At 39.5% G+C, this 20,521-nt stretch overlaps 1 protein-coding gene across 2 annotated transcripts in view; it reads right to left on the bottom strand.

Moving 5' to 3' along the window:
- Positions 1-347: 347 nt before the first annotated feature.
- BZW2 (basic leucine zipper and W2 domains 2) overlaps positions 348-20,521 on the bottom strand; it is a 55,433-nt gene continuing 35,259 nt past the window's right edge. The window contains exons 6-12 of one of the 2 annotated variants that reach the window (XM_081148096.1): positions 17,203-17,338; positions 14,303-14,412; positions 9,912-10,082; positions 8,911-9,057; positions 7,491-7,629; positions 1,490-1,612; positions 348-823 (exon numbers count right to left, since the gene is read on the bottom strand). In XM_081148096.1, coding sequence (XP_081004222.1) covers positions 795-823; positions 1,490-1,612; positions 7,491-7,629; positions 8,911-9,057; positions 9,912-10,082; positions 14,303-14,412; positions 17,203-17,338 — 855 coding nt within the window. In that variant the 3' untranslated portion in view covers positions 348-794. Of the gene's footprint in view, positions 824-1,418; positions 1,613-7,490; positions 7,630-8,910; positions 9,058-9,911; positions 10,083-14,302; positions 14,413-17,202; positions 17,339-20,521 lie in introns of those variants that run through there. The other variant, XM_081148095.1, reaches the window with a different exon arrangement.

Below are 20,521 nucleotides of genomic sequence, written 5' to 3'. Positions count from 1 at the left end.
ATATAAAGATCTATTTACATATGTAAATATCTTAGCTCTTCTCTAACAGGGAGGAAATAGAGCTTAGGAAAACAAGAGAAGTATGAAACTATATATTTACATATCTAATAATTATTAATAATATCACTTTGTTGTATTAGGGCTAAATGCACATGTAATTTTGGGTCGCTTTCTATTTCACTGTGAAGGCGACTGAAGTTTATTTACTTAGGATGCTTAAAGGAACAGTGTTGTTTTCATAGTCGACAAGAAACGGAACCATTCAAATTCTGGATGAGAAAAAACAAAGCACAACACTGAGGTGTTATCTGCGCAGGAAGTCTCATTCCGTAAAGAGAGAAACACTCTGAGAAGATAGGCCCAGATTTTTATAAAGCCATTTATTTAAAAAAACTGGTTTGTCAAATCACATACACGAGCAGATACACAACTACCAAAGTGGCCCTGTAATAGACACCAGTGGGCGTTCACCACACAGTACCTGAAAAATACAGCTAAAAAAGAGGAGTCTGTTGGGTGACTCGGGTTCCTACTTGACTCCTTGTTGAATGGCTTTAGGTTAGCATATAGTGAGTGAGAGGTAGAGTCCCAAGAATAACAGCTGATGCCTCAGGGCTCCATTTAAAAACAAAACAAAAACAAAAACCATTTTCCCCCTCTGCACAAGGGAAACCTATCCTATTTTTTTTTTCCTTTGTGAAAACAGAAGCCAAGTTTCTCTTCTCGAATGGTTCAGCATTCCCAACCAAAGTGTTGTGTGGTGACCCAGGCAGGCATTGTGCTTCTCCAGCCGTCTAGTTGTCCTCACCTTCCGATTCCGATTCTAGGAGGTAAAGGAAAGTCAGGATTGTTGTTTTTCCTTTAAATGAGGTTACCAAAGAGTTTCTAATCCCCGCCCCCCAACCCCTGGCCAAAGATATTTCTGTCCTAGGCATCCATTTACTAGGTAAGATAGATACATATGAGGGCAGGAGGTAGCAAACTTGTGTTCCCTTTGCTTTGAAATGAACTTGGCCTTTCTAAAAATGCAACATCATAAATACTTTTAGAGAATATAACTACTTCTATTCTTTGACTCACCTAAAATAAACTTTCCATTCTTAGTTGCATTTACTCTCATCCATTATTATTATTCCACTTTGTGTTCCCATTTTAATTATCAGTCAACTGGAAAAGGTGCTTATAAAAATCTATACGATCCCATAATGTGTGATGAAAGCAAATGTATTGTTTTTCTTTTCGGATCTAATTATATCTTTCTCTTTGTTCATAATTTAAGAGGGCCATTTTGTTCCTTGCCGTGTAGAAATTTTCATTGCCTTGATTTCAGAATGGAAGGCTAAGATGTAGGCTGAGTGTCCGATATGGAAGACACTTCAAGAACTTGTTTTAGAAAAGCAAGAAAAATCTATAGAAGACGGAGCAATCTTGAATTACAATGAGAAAGTATTTGCTAAATGGCCACCGAGGTTGTTAAATGGAATCGTACCTTCTTCTGCGTTTTGCAACCACTCAACAAATTTCTTCATCTGGTCAAGAAAAACACTTTTGCCTTTGGCCACATGTGCTTCTTTGTACCACTTCAATATCGCTTCTTCACTCAGCACGTCGGCTGCGATTTCAAACCAAAGATTTCAAAGTTACTACACAAATGTCATGTTTTGAAGCAATTTTGTGTCTTACACTTTAATAGAAAGCAATCATGCTTAACATTAAAAGCTGTTGTAAAAGAAATCCATACCTGAAACTTATCAGAAGACAGGAACCAAGCTCATTTCCATACAGAACATGGTATATTTTGGCACTTTCGCTTAGAAAGTAGTGATGGATGATGGTACAGTGTATCTCATCAGGCATGATATTGTGAGGCCTATATGCAAGTCACTCTTACAGTCCAAATTTGCTGGTAGGAAAGGGGGCTATTTTGTGATTTTGCAAATCAATCAGCAATATCAGCATTTCAGAACACTGTGTCCTGCCAACTTCAAACATCTTGATTAAGCAACAACCTCAAGGACTGGACTTTTAAGAGGATTTACTATTTTAGGAGAAAAGAAGGGCAAATAAAAAAATGTAGACAGGATCCAATAATGATATTAATAATTAGATATAAAGAGGAGCTTCCTGGGTATATCAGGGAATCAATACACACATAATCCAAAGTTCTACACCTACAGCATCATATTCTAAACTGAAAGAGTAATATTTTCCTTGTACTCTAAGAGAAAGATAGAGACATATTAGACCAACTTCCTACAAGTTTCTAACAAAAAGTATTATCTATTAACTATCAATTACCTAAAACTCTAAATTCCACCAGTATGCCTGATACCATCATTATCTTTAATGTAGAGTATTTAATGTTAAGAATAGGAAGGGGAATCTCAAAACAATAGCATACATACGTTGCCAGTGATCTAATGGGTTGTCTTTGGAGTGGGAAATGAGATGCAAAACCAACAACAAGGACTGATTATGTCCCCAAAGCCTACCCAATCCATTAGAATGCTGATAAATCACTCTCATGTATTTGCAGTTAAAATATGATTTTAATTTGTGAAACAAGAGAAATGATTTGATAGTTTTCATTTAAAACATCACAGACTTTTTTGTAACATAACCTTGTTTTTTTAAAAAATGTTAATTAGCTCTTGTATTCAACTGAAAAAATCAAGTTGGCTAAAACTGTACACAATTGGTTTTAGGCAATATAAGGTTTTTATTTATTTTAATCATTAAACATACTACATTTGTGAAAGAAAGAGGAAGTCTGCGTTTATTCACTTATAAAAACTGGATTTAAGCAGGAGTCCCATAAAATTACTCTTAGCTTCCAGTCTTTTAGCTTCTTCTGTTTCCAGCTCCACTCACAATGACGACAGAACGTGCCCAACCGCTTGCATCAGAGCCCAGTTTTTATAAAGGCGAGGAGCAGGCAGTTCACAGCCTGAGGAAGTGACTCGTTACTGTGCAAGGCTGCTTCACAGGGATTTTTCAACTAATTAGCTTAAACATGGGTTTAAAAAGCCTCATTTATGTAACTTATCTCTAGGACATCTTTAAGATGCTTGTGATTTAGATCAATAATCTCACAATTGTTTAGATCACGCTCCCCTATGAGACAATTCTGAGCATGTACACCCAACATATGTATATTTTTGGGTTTAAAAGTTGGGTTTAATAGTTCTATAGAACTATTAAAAATGTCATAAAAGAAAAAAATAGAATTAAAAATGGGGCAAACTTATAAAGGGACATTCTATTTTCTCTCCTCACCTTAATGAAGTGCATCCGATACGATGTTCATGTTGGAAAGCTGATTAAGGCTGCAGTTTAGTGACAGTGCTTGTCTGGGTGGTTCCACCTGAAGCTCAGAGCTCATTCCTGTGTTTTACTGCCCCCCAGAGGCTGAGAGCGGCCACGCAACTACTAAAACACTTGCCAAGACTAAGACTGTTCTTGTGAAACGGACACTAGATGGTAAGTAAAACTTACCAGATGCGTTATCCACTAAAAACCAGACTGTGTGCAAAACTGAGTTTTCAGAAGAACCTAATTTATTAATAAATACTTGCCACAAGACTAAATTTCTAGTATCTGGGAATAAATAATAAACAAGGAACAGAAGCAATCACACAGGGAGAAGAGTTAATGAAAATTGGGAGACTATAAAGTACTTGCTAGGATCTCCCAGAAAGGCCAACCACAGATATATATCTGTAAAAGCACTAAGAAAGGAAGATGTTTTCCAACTGCACAGAGTTCCCTGAGATTACAATACATTTCTCTCCTTCTACCAGGCCAGCTTCTTCACCATCTGTGGTGAAATACTTGCACCCCTGGAGCCTTCCCTTTTCCCTCCAAATTAGCTTCAACTTGCACCCCTGGAGCCTTCCCTTTTCCCTCCAAATTAGCTTCAGCACTCTCTGTAGGAGCTTTATTTTAGCAGGTGACAAGGTGACTCTAGTTCCTAGCTTTCTTCTGCACTGAAATTCAGGGACTACTGAATTTCCAGTGTTTAACATAACAACTGTCATCTAGGATTGCACACCCACCATGCACAATGGACAAGTTCATTCACTTGAGAAAAACTAAGTAATTCTCAATCTACCAAATTATAATTGAAACTTTAGGTTTTCATGAGGATCAAAGAGACAACATTTTAAAAGTGGTTTGAGAATTTCAAAGCTTTAGGCAACATTAGTTATTTAGATATTAAAGTTGAATGAATACTATGTCACTTGGGACTTAGTAAATTCAGTAATTTTATTAGAGATGTAACATTGGGACAAAGTAAAAAATAAAGGATCTTAGGAATCTGGGAACATATGGCGAGAACGCCGTTCACCCTTTTTAAGGACAAGAATAAGAAACTTATTTTAGGAGAATCTGTACAAGGGGCAGAATGTAAACTAAGAACTGTGTGCGACCAGTAACGCCCACGGCAGAAACCCCGAGTCCTTGAGAAGGTGGCATTCTACTCTTCAGACCTACAAGCTGAGAACCGGGTACTTAGCTTCAAGAAGGAAGAAGAATTATTTTTAAAAGTGCACAATGTCATGTTTGAAAATTAATGATGAATTCACTATTTTCCCTCACTGTCTTAGAAATATAAGAATCAAGATTTTAATACAGAAAGGGAATTTTCACTAAGTGACCAATTACCGCTTTTTTTCTCTCATTGCTGAAAAGCATTATTATAGTTTATTCACTTTTATTCCACAGTTATTTATATAAAATATTTAAAAATCTTTCAATAGTAACATTCATTAAAGTAATTAGGTTTGTCAAAGGGGGCATGGGTAACAACATCTGTTGTCCTCTTGTTCTGGATATATGGGGAGGATGTGAGTGCGTATGGAATGAGAGAGATTAAAATAGAAAAGGGGAAAGGATTTCCATTATTTTAAAACCTACATTGAAGCAAAAATGTTCCTTTTAATAAAAGGAATCCATATCACCAGATAAAAGAAGCAAACAGACACAATTTGATATCTGTAAAATGTCTATGTGTAAAACGTATATGGAATTAGTGGTAAGTATAATCTTAAATGTGTTACCATAGTTCGTGGAATTTGTCCCTCTGGTGTAAAACACCCTTTAGACAGTGGTCCTGGACCCACAGTCACAGTATCACCTAGAAATCTGCTAAAATGTGAATTCTCAGGTCGACTCCTGGCCCTGTGGAATCAGAGCCCCTGCGGATTTGGGCTTTAACAAGCTCCCCAGGTGATTCATTTGCAGATCAGAACTGGGAAAGGAGTGCTTTAATACACTGTTCACCAAGCATTTCTGGACATGTAAAATACTACATAAAAAAACATCCAAATCCTCATGAAAACAAATAAAATATATGTCTCCTGGTGCACAAGTCTTTGTAGGATGAAATAAGGTCAGAGTAAAAACCACTATTCAAAAAAGGTAAAAAGGTAAGCACAGAGCTCTCTTAATAGTGGAATGGAACAAGCATTCCTGGGGGTGGCCCGTTCTCAGGAGAAGACATGCAATTGTTTCATTCAGACAAACAGATTGTATGTATTACACTGTGGAAAATTATGCAATTATCTAAAAAAATGATATTTAGTTTAAACATCTCAGTGATATATTTTAAAAAGTTTCCTGATTTCATTTCCCAAAATAACTAAGCCAGAATAAAATGACATTAACACTTACCTTCCTGTTCCCCTGGGCGCTCATACTTGCCACAGACCTTACTAACTTTAGATAGCTTAAAAGGAATATGATGGGGGAAGGATGTTGGCATTAATGTTTAAAATGAGAGCTCTGAAGAAGGACTGTAATTGCTCATATGTGTGGAGGACAGCCTATTCCATGACATGGCCACCGAGGTCCCGTGAGATGGCCCCAGGCCAGAGTGGAGACTGCTTACGACCTCCCACACCATACAGACTGTCGGCTTGTAATTAATGTTCATTTTGACAAAGAAAAATCAGCTCCCTCTGCCACCTCCTGTGATGTGCTGGTTCCTCGAACAGGCCATTGGCCTGACCTGGTGAGGCAGGTAAAGCAATTTCCCGTGCCGGGCAGCCCTCCCGTACCGGTACCCATGACTCTCCCCTTTTCACCCTACATAATTCTTTGGTGCCTGCCAAATGGCAAGGAGAAAATCCACTTTGTCCTGCAGTGCCCAAGACAGGCGTCCTATGCAAGTCTCCCTCCCTGGACTGCTAGCTGCCAGGCTGGAGCGGCCTGCGCTTCCTTCAGTCTTTCCCTGCCCTCCGCTTGCGAGGTAGGTTTCCAGTCTCGGGCTTTGCCCTGGGTCTGTGTTTGCGCACCAACAATACGCAACCCAGATGCCAGTACTGATAAAAAGTAGTTTGTTTATTCTGTTGTGAATTAAATACAGTAATAGCACTAGGTGCTTCTACAGATGAAGCTTGCACTATGTCTCAGTTAAAAACAAAGATTTGGTTAGAGAAATCGTTTGGTTGGGTTAGCTGTTAAACACCAAGAAGGGAAAATGTGTGCTTAGGCTACTAGTTTATAAACAGTTTGCTTTTTTTTTTCCTGTAGTGGAAAATATTGACCACTCACAAAGCCAGTGTGGAACCCATCCCAAGGGTCTCTCCACCAGTTTAGAAAAGGAGTGAGCAGTGGCAGGTGGGGACAGAATGCCCACTGGGTGCGGGGATCTGCTTCTTTCTTGGCTGCTGGGTACTGTGGGTGGATTGGTAACATGACCTGCAGGTTTGCTGCTGATGGGTCACCTTGGGTATCATTAAGCCCCCCAAGGGGACCTAATGCAGATCTGGCCAGAGAAAAACACCAATTCCTGAACTTCAAATGGGACTTGGCAGTTATCATGTTCTTCTTCTGATAAAACTACATCAATACAGACGGAAGGATAGTTTAGAATCATTTTTTATATGCTGTTGGTATAGACTGAGATCAGTTAAAACCCTAATAGCATTCATTTAAAGGCAGTGCCAGTTGTCATGGCAACCCAATCCTTAAAAATACAATGAAAAGACAGTAAATGTGAAAATCTAAAAATAGCCATTTCCTTGGAAAATAGGAGAATGGCTGGGACAAATAACTAAAATAGAAAGTAAAAAAGCTAGTAATTTCAGTAATTTTAAAGTCAGCTTTATATACCTGAAAAGGTCTGAATATAACCTTCCGAAGCATTCTGATAATCATTATCAGAGCTAACCCTTATAATTCAAAACCAGACCTTATTATTTTATGTAATTACATTTTTTCACTGTCCCCCCCCCCAATAACCAGTTCATCACCAGACTTCTGGGAAGTTCTACCAATGAGAACAGGGGCTTAATCGGGCTGGTTCCTGAGGGCAGCATATATTGCATGTGCATGTGCATTTTTCTCTATACACACTGTGGCTGCATCACTAAAACTTGCAAAGATTAGTGTAAACTCCATGTCACCCTCTGCCTGACCCCCGCCGTGACTCTCCAAGATCTGCCACAGAACATGGCCACCCATTGGTGGAGCCACGTGGACGGTACCTTTATAAAAGAGAACCACGATCTTCTGAAACGCTTTCATGAAGTGGATGTTGTCGTAACAGTACTCCTGGACCTTCTGCAGGAGGATCAGCTCTGACTGGCCTTGGGAGCTGAACACAGCCAGCAGGGGAGCGTATTGCTGCAGGAAAAGTGGGGAGTGGAGCTGTTAACCTTCTTGGGAGGTACAGGGTCGACAAGACTTAAATCACAACAGTAATCTGGAGAGCTGCTTAGAAAACATTCACTTTTTGGATTATCTACTCGTTAAATTGTGTCCAATCAAAATGAATTTTTTATCCCAGCATCTTATCAGACTTCTCTCAGTGTACCCACTAAAGAGAGACAAATGTGAACTTTAGACTATATTAAAGGTAACTGTTGTGCTTACTATGTCTTTCTGTTGGATATTGTGAAAATGAGACAAGGAGGGAGGCTCTCCTTCCCCAGGCATCCAGATTCCCTCACAGGTCATCTTTATGGCTTTGTTCATATTGTTCCCTTTGCCTCAAATGTCCTTGGCTTCCAGTCGCCGATGGACAGCCATTGTTTTTCTCTAAGACCCACTCAGTTCAATAGTTACCTCCTTCTAGGAGCCTTCCCTGATCAACTGAACCTGCACAGTTTCCTCACTGCTCAGTTATCACTGAGTGCTAGCTCTGATTTATATTCCAACCTAGTTTATATTTGGTAGTCTTTGACTTCCCAATTCAAGTATAAACTCTAAAGGCAGGATCTAAGTTTCCTACTTGTCTTAATCCAGTTTTATAACAAGACAGTTCGTAGAAATAAAAATGTGTCTATACACAAAAATATATAATTTACACAATCAGTTGATTTCCTCTACTAAGATACTTTTCAAAGTCTAATGTCAATTTGTAGTTTACCTAAACAAAAATATTCACTAAGAATTTCCGTCATGTAGAACAGAAAGAAAACCAATAGTTAGAAGATACTCCTCTTTAAAGACTGAATGTATGACTCTTCAGTGGATTTTCTGACATTGTTTTTAGTAAGAACTTACCCTTAGGTATTTCATAGGCTCTTATATCTGAAACATTTTAGGTAGTAGCAAGTTTGAAAAGAAAAAATTAGTAAATATGTTTGGCCTGAGTCTGGGTGAACGGTGGTTGGAACCCATTGGTCATCCTGTTAAGTGCTGCAGTTGGCCTACAGCACAGATTGCTCCTTATTAAGAACCTCACCCTGGCCAGTGTGGCTCAGTTGCTTCAACATCATCCATGCACCAAAAGGTCGCCAGTCTGATTCCCGGTCAGGGCACAGGTCTGGGATGCAGGCTCGGTCCCCAGTAGGGGGCATGCAGGAGGCAGCAGATAGATGTTTCTCCCTCTCCCTCTCCATTCCTCTCTCTCTCAAATCAATAAAAACATAGTAACAACAACAAAAACAAAAGACCCTGTACCTTCAGGTGCTTAAGGGCCTGCTCTGCAACGAGTTCTTCCTTCTTGTTCCATTCGACAGCATTCATGATACAGGTCCACAGAAGTCCAATCACTGCTGTTTCTGGAAGATCATTCCTCTTCATCTCTTCTTTCACGTAGAGCACCATCTGAATTTCAGGAAAAGGGAATCAGACAGTAATAGGCAGATGGGGAGTTCCCTCTCGCTGTCCTGGCTAGTGAAAGGTTTGGGGCAGATAAATACTCTTCTCAGTCCCCCCCTTCCTGGTACATATTGTCAGATTACAAAAGGGGCAAAAACCACGAAGATTTGTTCTCAACGCAGATTTATTTTTAGTTTAAAAATTAATAGACCTAGCTCTGCCCAGGAGCTGCTGGATAATAGAGGACAAGAAAGCATCTTTGTTTCTTAGGATTGACTGTTTTCTGTTCAGGCACTGCCACGGGCCCAGCAGAGTGGGGTTCACGTGAGCCAGTTTGACTTCCTTGGGGTTTGGAAAAGGCAACCAAGCTGTTAATTTTTACCTCTGACTCTCACCTTTAAAGCTCCTGATGGATAATGTCTTGGGTTTAAACAACTCTGTTCTCCACAATTCATTCTTTATTATTTTTGATGACCTTCATGCCCCATCTCAGTGAAATGTTAATTTGTAAATTAACTATACAGTGCAAAGGCAATTTTTATAGGATACATATCAATGCAGCACCATTCAGCAGATTAGTTTCTCCTAAGAATGAAGTTTCAATATGTAAATTATCTTCAAATCTCACAGTATGAAATATAGGTCTGCCTAACTTAATTGTATATCAATCTTGTTTGGAAAACTCTTCAGGCCTCCTTAAGGCAGGCAAAGTTTGTGCTACACCGCCCACGGTGCTGCTCAGGTTGGCGTCCGGAGTGAGGTCGGCCTGCGGCCGCTCACCTCCTTGATGGGCCGCTCACCTCCTTGATGGGCCGCTCACCTCCCTGATGGGCTGCTCACCTCCCTGATGGGCTGCTCACCTCCTTGATGGGGCATTCCTGAGAAAGGCGCTCCTGGAGCTCCTTCTGCAGCTCCTTCCTGGTGCCCAGGGACTGCTGCACACGCAGGAAGTCGGACAGCTCCTTCAGGCCTGCGTCGGTGAAGTACTTGGCAAAGTGATCCACGCTCTGTCTGTTAACTGGAAAGAGCTCCTGCGAGGGAGAAGGGAGACTGTGAGGCCACCAGCTACTCAAATTTTATACCACAAGCTAGTCACATTTCAGCAAACAAGAAGGACAACATTTTAATATTAAAGTAGCACTTAGCATATCTCATGTTTGGGAGAAAAGAACAAGGACTGATTTTTAAAAAGAATAAATCTCAGGTATATTTCTTGAGCATTTGCTAAGTACTTTCTAAAATTAGGCAGTTATTCAAAGAAAGAAAAAAAAGCTAAGCAACTTAGATAAACTAGCTTCACTCATTTTGAACCATTTTTTCCCCTCTTTTACTTCAATCAAAGTGTAGCATATGTAAACACAGAACTAAATTTGCTAAATTAAATGTAAATAAGACACTTTGAGTATTTGGATTGTTTTAAACTGATAGGAAAACTGAAATCATTAGGTAGCCACACTGTTTCCTTAACTATTAACAGACAAGTCAGTTTTAATAAGGCTGAAGTGATTTGAGATAATATTAGAAAAACAACATTGAGTATTGTCATCTCAAGGACCTCTATTCCCATTCTGAGAAAACGCTGCCATTATTCTAAAATACTAGAATTTTGTTAAATCTGTTGATGATGGCTCTCAAGTTCATGGTGAGATCTAATCTAAATCCACTCTTCCAACATTTCAGTTCATTACATAATTTTGTTGGAAAATTTAAAAAGAGCAATAAACCACGGCCACTCTTATTTTTACCTCATTTCCATTTTACCTTACACAGCTTGGCAGCGTCTCAGTAACACTTAGTCATGTTCTAATCCTGTGTGACTTTAACACTCAACTAAGAAATTCAGGCAACTTTCAAAGCTCTCACATTTTTCAGACTGCTGAAGTCTAAAACTTAGATCTAAACCTTTATGTTGGTTAGAATTGCATGTATATGGTCAATGGCTATGTGGCTCCAATAAAAATCTTAGAAGAAAGATCTGGGTTGTCACCGTGTATAGGGACATAGCCAGATGGCTTCTAAGTCATGACTCAATTTCAATATTTTTATATCATCCCATAATTTCCCGTGTTGAGTCATGAGTTTCAAAATGTCAGAACAGAGTTGGTGGGAGCAGGTATCAAACACACATTCATGTTAAAGCAAACATTTCAAACCAGACTGAAATTCTGTCACTGACATTTGGGCTAACATTCAATACGTTTTCCAAATTTGGGGGCAGGGAACTAATTTAGTCTTGAATTTCTGCTACGAACAAAGATGTGGTGGGCCCGTTGCTTATAATTGTGTAAAGCAGAAATTTTTACGGATGATAAATTGAGCCCACAAAGTTAAGCAGCTTGACCCAAATTATGCAGCCAGAAATATTTAAGGACAGAGCTGTGTGACCTTAAAGCCAATACGTGTTTCATTATCCTGCGCTGGTATTTAATGTTGCATTTAGAAAGAATGAGACTGAGAAATCTGATCTAAAATTATGTTGAGCAATATGTCATCAAACATATTACTCATGGCTTATATATAAAATGTACCCAAAGTCTTCATGAATGTTACATAATATATTGAAAATTATCATTCAAATTAAACTGAGGCAGTCTGTCTAAATTGTATCATGACATTTACTGGCTTGGAACATGGTTTGCACTTGTTCAGAAAACCCTAACCTGGTACAAACCTCCATCGTCTCATCCCTATGTATGGTCTCCCTTTTCTGCCCGTGCCCCTGAATCTATTCTCAATGCAACAGCCAGAGCCATCTGTTAAGACCCAAAATCACATTATGCACAAATCTGCAGAGAATTTTTCAAAAGCTTCCTATCTTACTCAGAATAAAAGCCAAAGTCCCCCGATTATATGGGCTGTGACACTTCCCTGGGCTGACCTCCTATGCTCTAGCTCTTAACCAAATGCTCCCTTGCAGCCCCCAACATGCCACGCCTCAAAGCCTTTGCATAGGCTGTTCCTTTGCCGAGAATATTCTTCCTCCTGGAGGTATCTATGTAGCTCACTCCCTCACCTCCAAGTCTTCATACAAATTTCACCTTATCAGAGGTCTTCCCTACTGCTGAAGCCAGCACCCCATGCCCTAACACTCCTCAGCTCTTCCCTACTTTTCATTTCTTATTACATCTCTGAATTGCTGAGTTTACTGCCTTGCTCCCTGCAATAGAATGGCAGCCCCATAAAGGAAAGGTTCTATTTGTTTGATTCCTTTCAATATCCCAGCTTCAGAAAAATTTCTGCCAACATCCCGACCTTTGTTCCCTTTTCCAGGGTCCAGGGAAATGACATTTCTCATCCCCTCTCTTCTCTGAGTTGCTATAAACTTTTATTTCGTCTGTTTTATAGACGTGGGTAATTGCTAAACTTGAAGAACATGCTACTTTTTCTAAAATGCACTAGCACAGAGCCAAAGAGAATTTTATTGTATGTGCTAATGAAACGAAATGTTCTCCTTGACAGTGGAACTGGCCCTCAGCAACCCATCCATCCCGAGTCAGCCCACGCGGGGCAGGCATGGCTCTCGTGCACAGACCACTACCCTGCGCCTCATGAGCCCACCCTGTTTCTGAAAGAAACTGCAACCTACGCTCCTCATACCCCAAATATGTAGACATAGAAACCTAGTAAGAACAGCTAAATGATATGTGTTTTTCAAAAGGAAAATGCATCAAAAAATTTTTTATGAAGCAACCTAATTAAGTTAACCAAGCCTGGCCTACTGGCATCTTTAAGGAACCCTGCTTTAAGAAATAACCACGTCTTCTGTGACTAGCTGTAACAGATTGTACCTTTGTTCTCAATCATTCACCCCCTCTCCTTTGAACAAGTATTGAGAGAAGCCCCTCCTTGCTGTGTCTGTCTGCAGGGGTGGAAAAGACGGCTGGGTGTCTTTCCTACCCCACTACCAGGCTTCTCATGACTTCTTTTGGCCAACAGGGGAGCTTTCAATGCCCTGGAGGAGTGCACTTTGGTCTCCTGTGTTCCTGTCCTCTGCCATGAGGACAGAATGGCCCAGATGGAAGCTGCTCCTTCAGCCTGGGTTCCAGATTAAAAAGGCAGACAGACCTCTAGGGGGGCCTAGCCGAGATAAAACTAACCCACAGACTTGGATACAATAATATGTTCCTTCCTATGAACTTCCATCCTGCTCAGCAAGCTATTCACGTGTCTTTAAAGACTCTTTTGTCTATATACAGGGATCCACCCTGAGTTGCTAGAGAGTAGGTTCCAGGAGGGCAGGGAACTTTTCATCCTGATCACTACTGGCTCATAGCTTCTAGGACTGTGGCAGGCACAGAGCAGCCTCTCACTGCTGAATGAAAACTACTGTCAGTGGCAGAAATTGACGAGGTATTAACTAGAATCTTAATTTTTCTTCTCTATCATATTCTAAAGACTTTAAAGATACAAATAGGGCTATTTTAAGGTAAACTTCATTTAAAAAGCAACAAGACAGTTCTAGAATTATTCCATGGATCAGGACCCTTGCACGCCGGAACACGCTGGGAGAGAAAACCAGGTAAGAGACTAGGTAAAGAGAAGACGGCTGGGGTGTCTTTTAATTTTAGACTTTGTCCTAAAATTACAAAAGCCGTTTCCCTTGGAGAAATCTCTGTCATTTGCACAGCTGTTGCTTCTGACAGAAAGAAATTATAGGGAGCAGATAGAAACTAAAAGGACAAAATAGTTTTGATTTTTTTGGGAAAAATATAGAGAAATGAAAGTATAATCAAGCAATTGTGATAATGGGAGCTTCAAATGAACTACAATTAACTTGTCTGCTTTCTTAAGTGGCTTAGTATTTCCAATGCATCTTGGTATAAACAAGGAATGTTGTTGAAAGTTTTATTTTGTTAACACGATCACATGCATTTTAGACAGGTGTCATTCAACTATGACCCAAGATACCACACATGCCTGCTCAGGTAGGCTCGATATGACCTTACCATTTGAAAATTCAAATTTCTAGTTACTAGTTAAAAAAGAAAGTGTTCTGATAAATGCGAACACTCTATCACCACACTTCCACACTGGAAAGTCTCTGCAGCCTTTACGAGTCTTTAGTTTAATCATTCCATTTATAAGAGAAAGGTCAAACTGGAATTAGTTTCTATCTGCATAACAGAAGTCAGAGGAACCAAGCTTCAGTTCAACACAGGCCCGGCCCCCCAGTCAGTGCCATGTTGCAGGCACTGCCAGAGCCGAGCTGGGAGAAGCAGCAGACAACCCCCTTCGTCCAGGCAAGACTTACGAGCAGCCTCTTGTCCAAGTTGGCTTTTCTCAACGAAGAGGTAACAGAGTTGGCATCTTTTTCTGCCATCCAGGCTTTAAAAAGCTTGACAGCGAATGAGGCCGCAATGCCTGTTTGTTTGTTTTTTTTAAAAAAAAAAAGAGAGAGAGAATTTCATTGCTTTTATAAGTAAAACCACTTGTGATGATGCTCAAGGCAACATTTCCCACCAGGATTCCTGCAATGAGTAAATAAGTCCAAGACGTGATCTGGTACAAAGGGAAAATGGATACACCTCTAGGCACAGTGCTATTCATTGCTCATACGGGAACTTTCATTTTTGAATACTTTCAGAGAGACAATATTTTTCAAAGTTGGGCTTCCTAATTCCAACCTAGTACAACTATACTTTTCTTTATTTTTACCTTGGTCAAAAACAGATTTAATGCCAAGTATTTTCTAGTGTTCTTGCCTGTTTCACCCTGTGGCTCACCAATATTTCATGTTTGTAACAGTGATCCTGAGATACAACAAATAAATCATGAGACATAAAACTAAAATGTCAACACGTCGACTAACCTGCTGATAAATGATATCAGTAAGAGCATTAGCAGTGGCAGATATAAATAAAGCCACAGATAAACATGCATCATTTACTTTACAATTTTACTTTTTATAAAAAGCATTTAAAAATATTCACAAGTTAAGCTATAAAAATATGTATGCTATTACAAGTTGAACTCTTCTGGGTATTTTATGAGATTATTCAATTAGCTATGTTAATCAGGAAACCACTCAATTACATATCCATATTTCCATTAGGATTTATTTCCAAATATAAATAATCAGATAACTAGTAGAGAGCTCTTCTACGAACACTTCGAATTTCTAAATTAATGTTCCTTTTTTCTTAATGAAGAATTAAGGTACAGTTGAAATATTAAATTGATTTTTCTGAATTGAAGGCTTCACTACTGCTGGTGGCCTAAGTAGCTTCAATTCCCATTTCCTCTTTCCCAAGAGATTCCCATCTGCTCAGGCCAGGTGACTTCTAATCAGTCTAAGTCCTGGCAACATCTCTTTCTGCAATGATTATTTAGTGACCTTAGTTTAAGCTCATCTGCCCACGGCATCCCCCGGCAACTGCTCCTGGGCTGGAACTAGTCAAGTGGCCAATTTCAGCCAATCAGCTGAAGGCAAAATAAATTATTTTCCATATCCTACCCCCACTGAACCCCAGTGAGGGAGCCTGTGCCATAACTGTACCAGCAGATCTCCTCTTTTAATGACCAGGAAACCATCCTTGCTTGAAACTGATGCTATGGGGAAAGCTGAAGGAAAATACCCGAGTCCTGAGTGATTTGCTGTTACCCCTGAAGTCTGCCCTACTTTTACACTTACTGTTACATAAGAAATAAGTATCCTAATATACTAATTCGAGGCCCGTCTTCCAGTTACTTGCAGATAAATACATTCAATTGCTCTATCATTTATACAGACACCAACTTCACCAAATTTTCTTCATTCCAATAGCGGAGTAATGGAGCCCCCCCATTGTGGTTATGACAATAACGTGTCTTATAAGACAGAGAATTTTATGTTGTAAACTTGTTGACATGGATTTTTAATAGTTGAACAAGCTGAACAGTAAAACTCATATATACCATCTAGATTCTACAGCTGTTAATATTTTGCCAAATTTTGTTTATCCCATGTCTGTCCAACTAATAATTTAAATTTTTGATATATTTTGAAGAAATTATATCATCACTTAGGTTTTTAATACAACCAGAAAGGCAATCGTTTTCTGCTATAAAAGCTAAAATACTCTGATGTAATTAATATTTAGTTTACATTTTATCTTGTTTTTCTGGTGTAAAATGTCAATAACATAAATGAAACCTGTGAAGTATCATGAATTCTCTCCAGGAAACTACTTTAAAATGTTCTACTATTAACAATACAGTATTAGCAATTACAGAGTCCGAACTGTTATAAATCTGAACTATTTTAAGCTGAAAACTATAGAGAATCTATTCTTCTCTGGAAACTATGAACCTTTTCACTGCAGGCATGAATGAGGCTCGGATTTCATGCTTAAAAGAGAAAAACTTTAAGTTCTAAGAAGAAACAGATGTTTTCATAAAAGCTCTTCTAATTTATTTTTAAGAAAATAATAACTCTTTGTTTTGTGTTCTATTATAACTTGAATATCATTATCCTCCTACGAGAAAAAGTCCACTTTTGTTTTATTCTATAATCAAGTAATTATATGTATGCCTATCAAACTCTTAATTCCTTAAAGTTAAAGCAAAATTTTGATGCAGCCGCCTGGACTTTTAACATAATAAATGTCTTAAAAATGTGATCAAGTGAACATCTGAGTACAAGCTCTTAAGTTAACAGTTTAGAAGAATGGTCCTCGCCAGGGAAATAAACAACAGCCCAGGGCGCAGCTGGGAAAGTGAAGGGGCATTTTTGGTTGTTACACTGAGTGGAGGCGGGTGCTACAGGCGGGCGTTTTGTGTCTGAGGGCACAAAGGTGAAGTGTCCAGCAAAGCACAAATGAGTCCTGCACAATGAAGCACTGTCTCAACAAAATAAGCCAGCAGCATGTAAGTTGAGAGAAGTGGTTTGGACCAAATCAATTTCAGGGCATCTCACCAGGGCATTGAGTGCCGCGCCAAAAAATTCTAGTTTGTTAGTACCCTTATGTGTCTCAGTTTAGGGGTGCGCATTTTTCATCTGATTCTCTCCAAGAGGCGCGTACAATTCTGTCATTTTTGAAGAACGCACGCCCACGCCCGTTGTCTGACCCGGGGAGGGGGGATGCTGGAGCCCACTGGGAGGGGGTTCTGGTATCTTCCTATCTGCGGCTTTACTTCTGCCTCGGGCAGGGGAGAAAACACGAGAGCAGGTACCTTCTTTGACTAGGTTGTCGGTGAAGAGACTGGTGAGGATGGTGGCAGGAAGGATGCCGTTGCCCAGCAGGATGCCCGACAGCATTGCCAACTTTGTCTGCTCGGCTTCGGTAAAGGCTTTAAGGAAGAGGAGAAGCTGTGGGTCAAACAAAAGAAACCGTGTCCATAAAGCAGAGGACTGGCGCGGGCAGCACACGGATCGCACCCCGCGGGCCAGCCCGCAGGCCCGCACGGCCGCCCCGCCACGACCCGCGGCTCTCACTGCAGGCTGGGCGCTGTGAAGGAGCCTTCATCAGGCACCGCTCCCTTCTGCCGAGCTCGCTTGCAGCTAACTGCAGTTAACATTCATGGGAAGGAAAAGAGGCATTTGGGAAACAGTGTGAACAGGTTACATAAATAATTTACATTTCACTTTTTGGACATTATATAATGAGAATAACGCTTTCTGAAACATATTACTGTCTTTCACATTCCCCCCTCCCCCCACTTCTTTGGGTGCCACCCTCCCTTCATCGACCTACTTTCTTTGGGTTAAAGCAAAACAAATAAATAAAAAACAGGAAAGAGTCAATAAGCTTTGACATCCTGCACATGCTTTTTCTGAGCTCACAGCACATAATACTCTTTAAAAGAAGACCTGAGTGAGAAGGGGGTTCTCTAAGTTCTTGTAAGAACAAGATGGAAACTTGGTATTTCTTGGCCCCTGCAGGTTTGCCACCAGCTCTGGTGATGAGGTAACGGAGGAAATGTGGTAAAGAAAGTAACTAACAGAGAAAAGGCTTCTGATGTGAGTTGGAAAGAGCAATTTTGGAGAGGCGGTAGAAAATGTAACAACCCCAGAAAGGCTGAAGGGAAGCCAAAGCCACTCCTCGTTCTGAACTGTAGGTGTACTGAGTCTGTGGAATGCCCCCCTTTCCTAACCCTCCCCCGCCTAGAGCTCGGACTGTACCCCCGGCTGTTTTCTCTATTTCATCAGGCCTCAGGCATGCGGCTGAGATCCCCGGGGCTCAGTATCACTGTCCGGATCCTGCTGCCTTTTTCATTACTTGGCTCCTATGAAAAGTTACTGGCACCAATATAGGCTTAAGCGCTTTAGTGCCAATGAAATTCCATTAATTCTGTGTGGTGGGTATGGCAATATTAATTTACTGTCCCCAACAGTTAAAGGATTATTACATTACAGAGAGGTTATGGGACTCTACAAATATTTATATTATGAATAAGTGGCAGAAATGGAACCAAACCAGGACATTTCACTCCCAATTTATGCCTATTCAAGTGTTGATGAATTAAAATGAAGTCGCCTTCTGGGTTCACAAGAAAACTGGAGTGAGGGATGAGAGCATCAGTGGTCAAAGCTCCAGGGAGCACCAGGAATGGGGTGGAAGAAACACTGACAAAATCAGACACTTCAGACCAACCTGGCCTTTCCCTCCTAGTATAGAAATGAGTAAATTCAAGTGAATAATGTAAAATGGCTTTTAAAATACAAATTTTAACACTACTTGGTTAAAAAGACATTAACATACTTATGTTCATTAAAAATATTCCATTACAACAAAATGCTGCAAAAGTTAGATCATTCTTTTAAACTAATCTTCACATTGCTCAATTCTATTAACCAACATTAAAATCAGATGCTACAAGCATTGAAACAGCATTTTCATTAAAAAATAGAATACTGTGAAAGAGAAATCATTCTCGAAAGCATATTCATCACACAAATGAAACAGTTAAGGAAGCCTTCACAGTTGAAATGAGCTAAGAGAAGTAAAAACATGAGTGATTATTAGACAAAGCAGTAAGACGTTTAATTTATCTGAATGCTTTACATCATTTTTTCAACATATTCATTTCTCTTTTTAATCAAACACTCTTATTTTCTAAGCACCTAGGAATATAATGAATCACATTTTCCCATTTAAATTTTTTCATGTTAAAAAAGTAATACATGCCAGTAGAATAAAATCTAACAATAAAGAGTAACATAAAAATGTAAAAAACCTCTCTATTCCTACTCCCTTATAATTCACATTAACTTTGATGTGTGTCCTTCCAGATTTTTTTATTCTTTTAATATGTTTTATTGATTTTTTAGAAAGAAAGGAAGGAAGGGGGATACAGAGATAGAAACATTGATGAGATCGGCTGCCTCCTGCACACCCTGTACTGGGGATTGAGCCCACAACCCGGGCATGTGCCCTGACCAGGAACCGAACCAGTGACCTCTTGGTTCATGGGCTGATGCTCAACCACTGAGCCATGGGCGAGCTGTCCTTCCAGATTTTTAAATGTACTGATATATGTCTATAAATTACAAATAACTACATGTATACCACAGGCTGATTTTACCGAAATGTACATCGATAACAACTAAAACTTGTTGAGTGGACCAGATACTCTTCTGAAAATTGTATGTGTATTAATACCTACAACAGCCTTGATCTTCACTTTACAGAGAAGAAAATTGAGACACAAAGAAATTAAGTAACTTTCCTAAGGGTAAACTACTACCAAATGGTTGCTCTGCACTTGAAATTCCATTTAACAATTTATCATAGACATTTTCTCTACTCAATTCATGTGGCTCTGCCTCATAGTAGCCACTGTATGGATAGACCATAATTTAATTAAGCAGCCTCCCACCAGTGCACATTTAGGCAATTTCTCAATATTGTGATGAACCCTTCAAACACATAGTTTTATGTATCCTTGCTGAAGGACTCTTATAAATGTAAAGTTAGGTCACAGAGAATGTGAGTTTTTTTTAAAAAAATGATTTTACAGCGAAAGCGTTTTTCATTAGATATGGGACCACTTTGAACAGGAAGAAGCAAGTAAACAGCAAAGTAGATGTTATGGTTTCTCTACAATTTAGGCAGATGTCTAAAATTGGAAACAATGACAAAGAAACATACAGATCTGTAACAAGTTAATATAGTGACTGCTACATATAAACACAGTGGAACTACAAATTGGAAGAGGGAACATGTTACTATTACTGAAAAGAGGTCTCTTTAAGGTGCTACTATTTATTTCCTACTTGGGGGTGGGGGGGGGGGCACGGACATGATGTATAGTTACTATGTTAAGTACTTTATATGTTATATCATTTATTTCTACAATTACCCTAAGATATGTAATCTTATTATAGCCATTTTACAGATGAGAAAAACCAGAGGTTTACACCTATATATTATCTCCAAAGCTGTGCTTTATCCCTTTTGCTAGACTGTATTTTCTAAAATTAAGGAATTTTACTGAGAATTAGCAGCTGTGCAATGCTATTTCTCATGCTTCAATTAATTATATCTCCTTA

Source organism: Miniopterus schreibersii, assembly GCF_964146895.1.
Source record: "Miniopterus schreibersii genome assembly, chromosome: 9".
NCBI classification, from domain to species: domain Eukaryota; kingdom Metazoa; phylum Chordata; class Mammalia; order Chiroptera; family Miniopteridae; genus Miniopterus; species Miniopterus schreibersii.
This window is presented reverse-complemented; position numbering and strand designations above follow the sequence as displayed.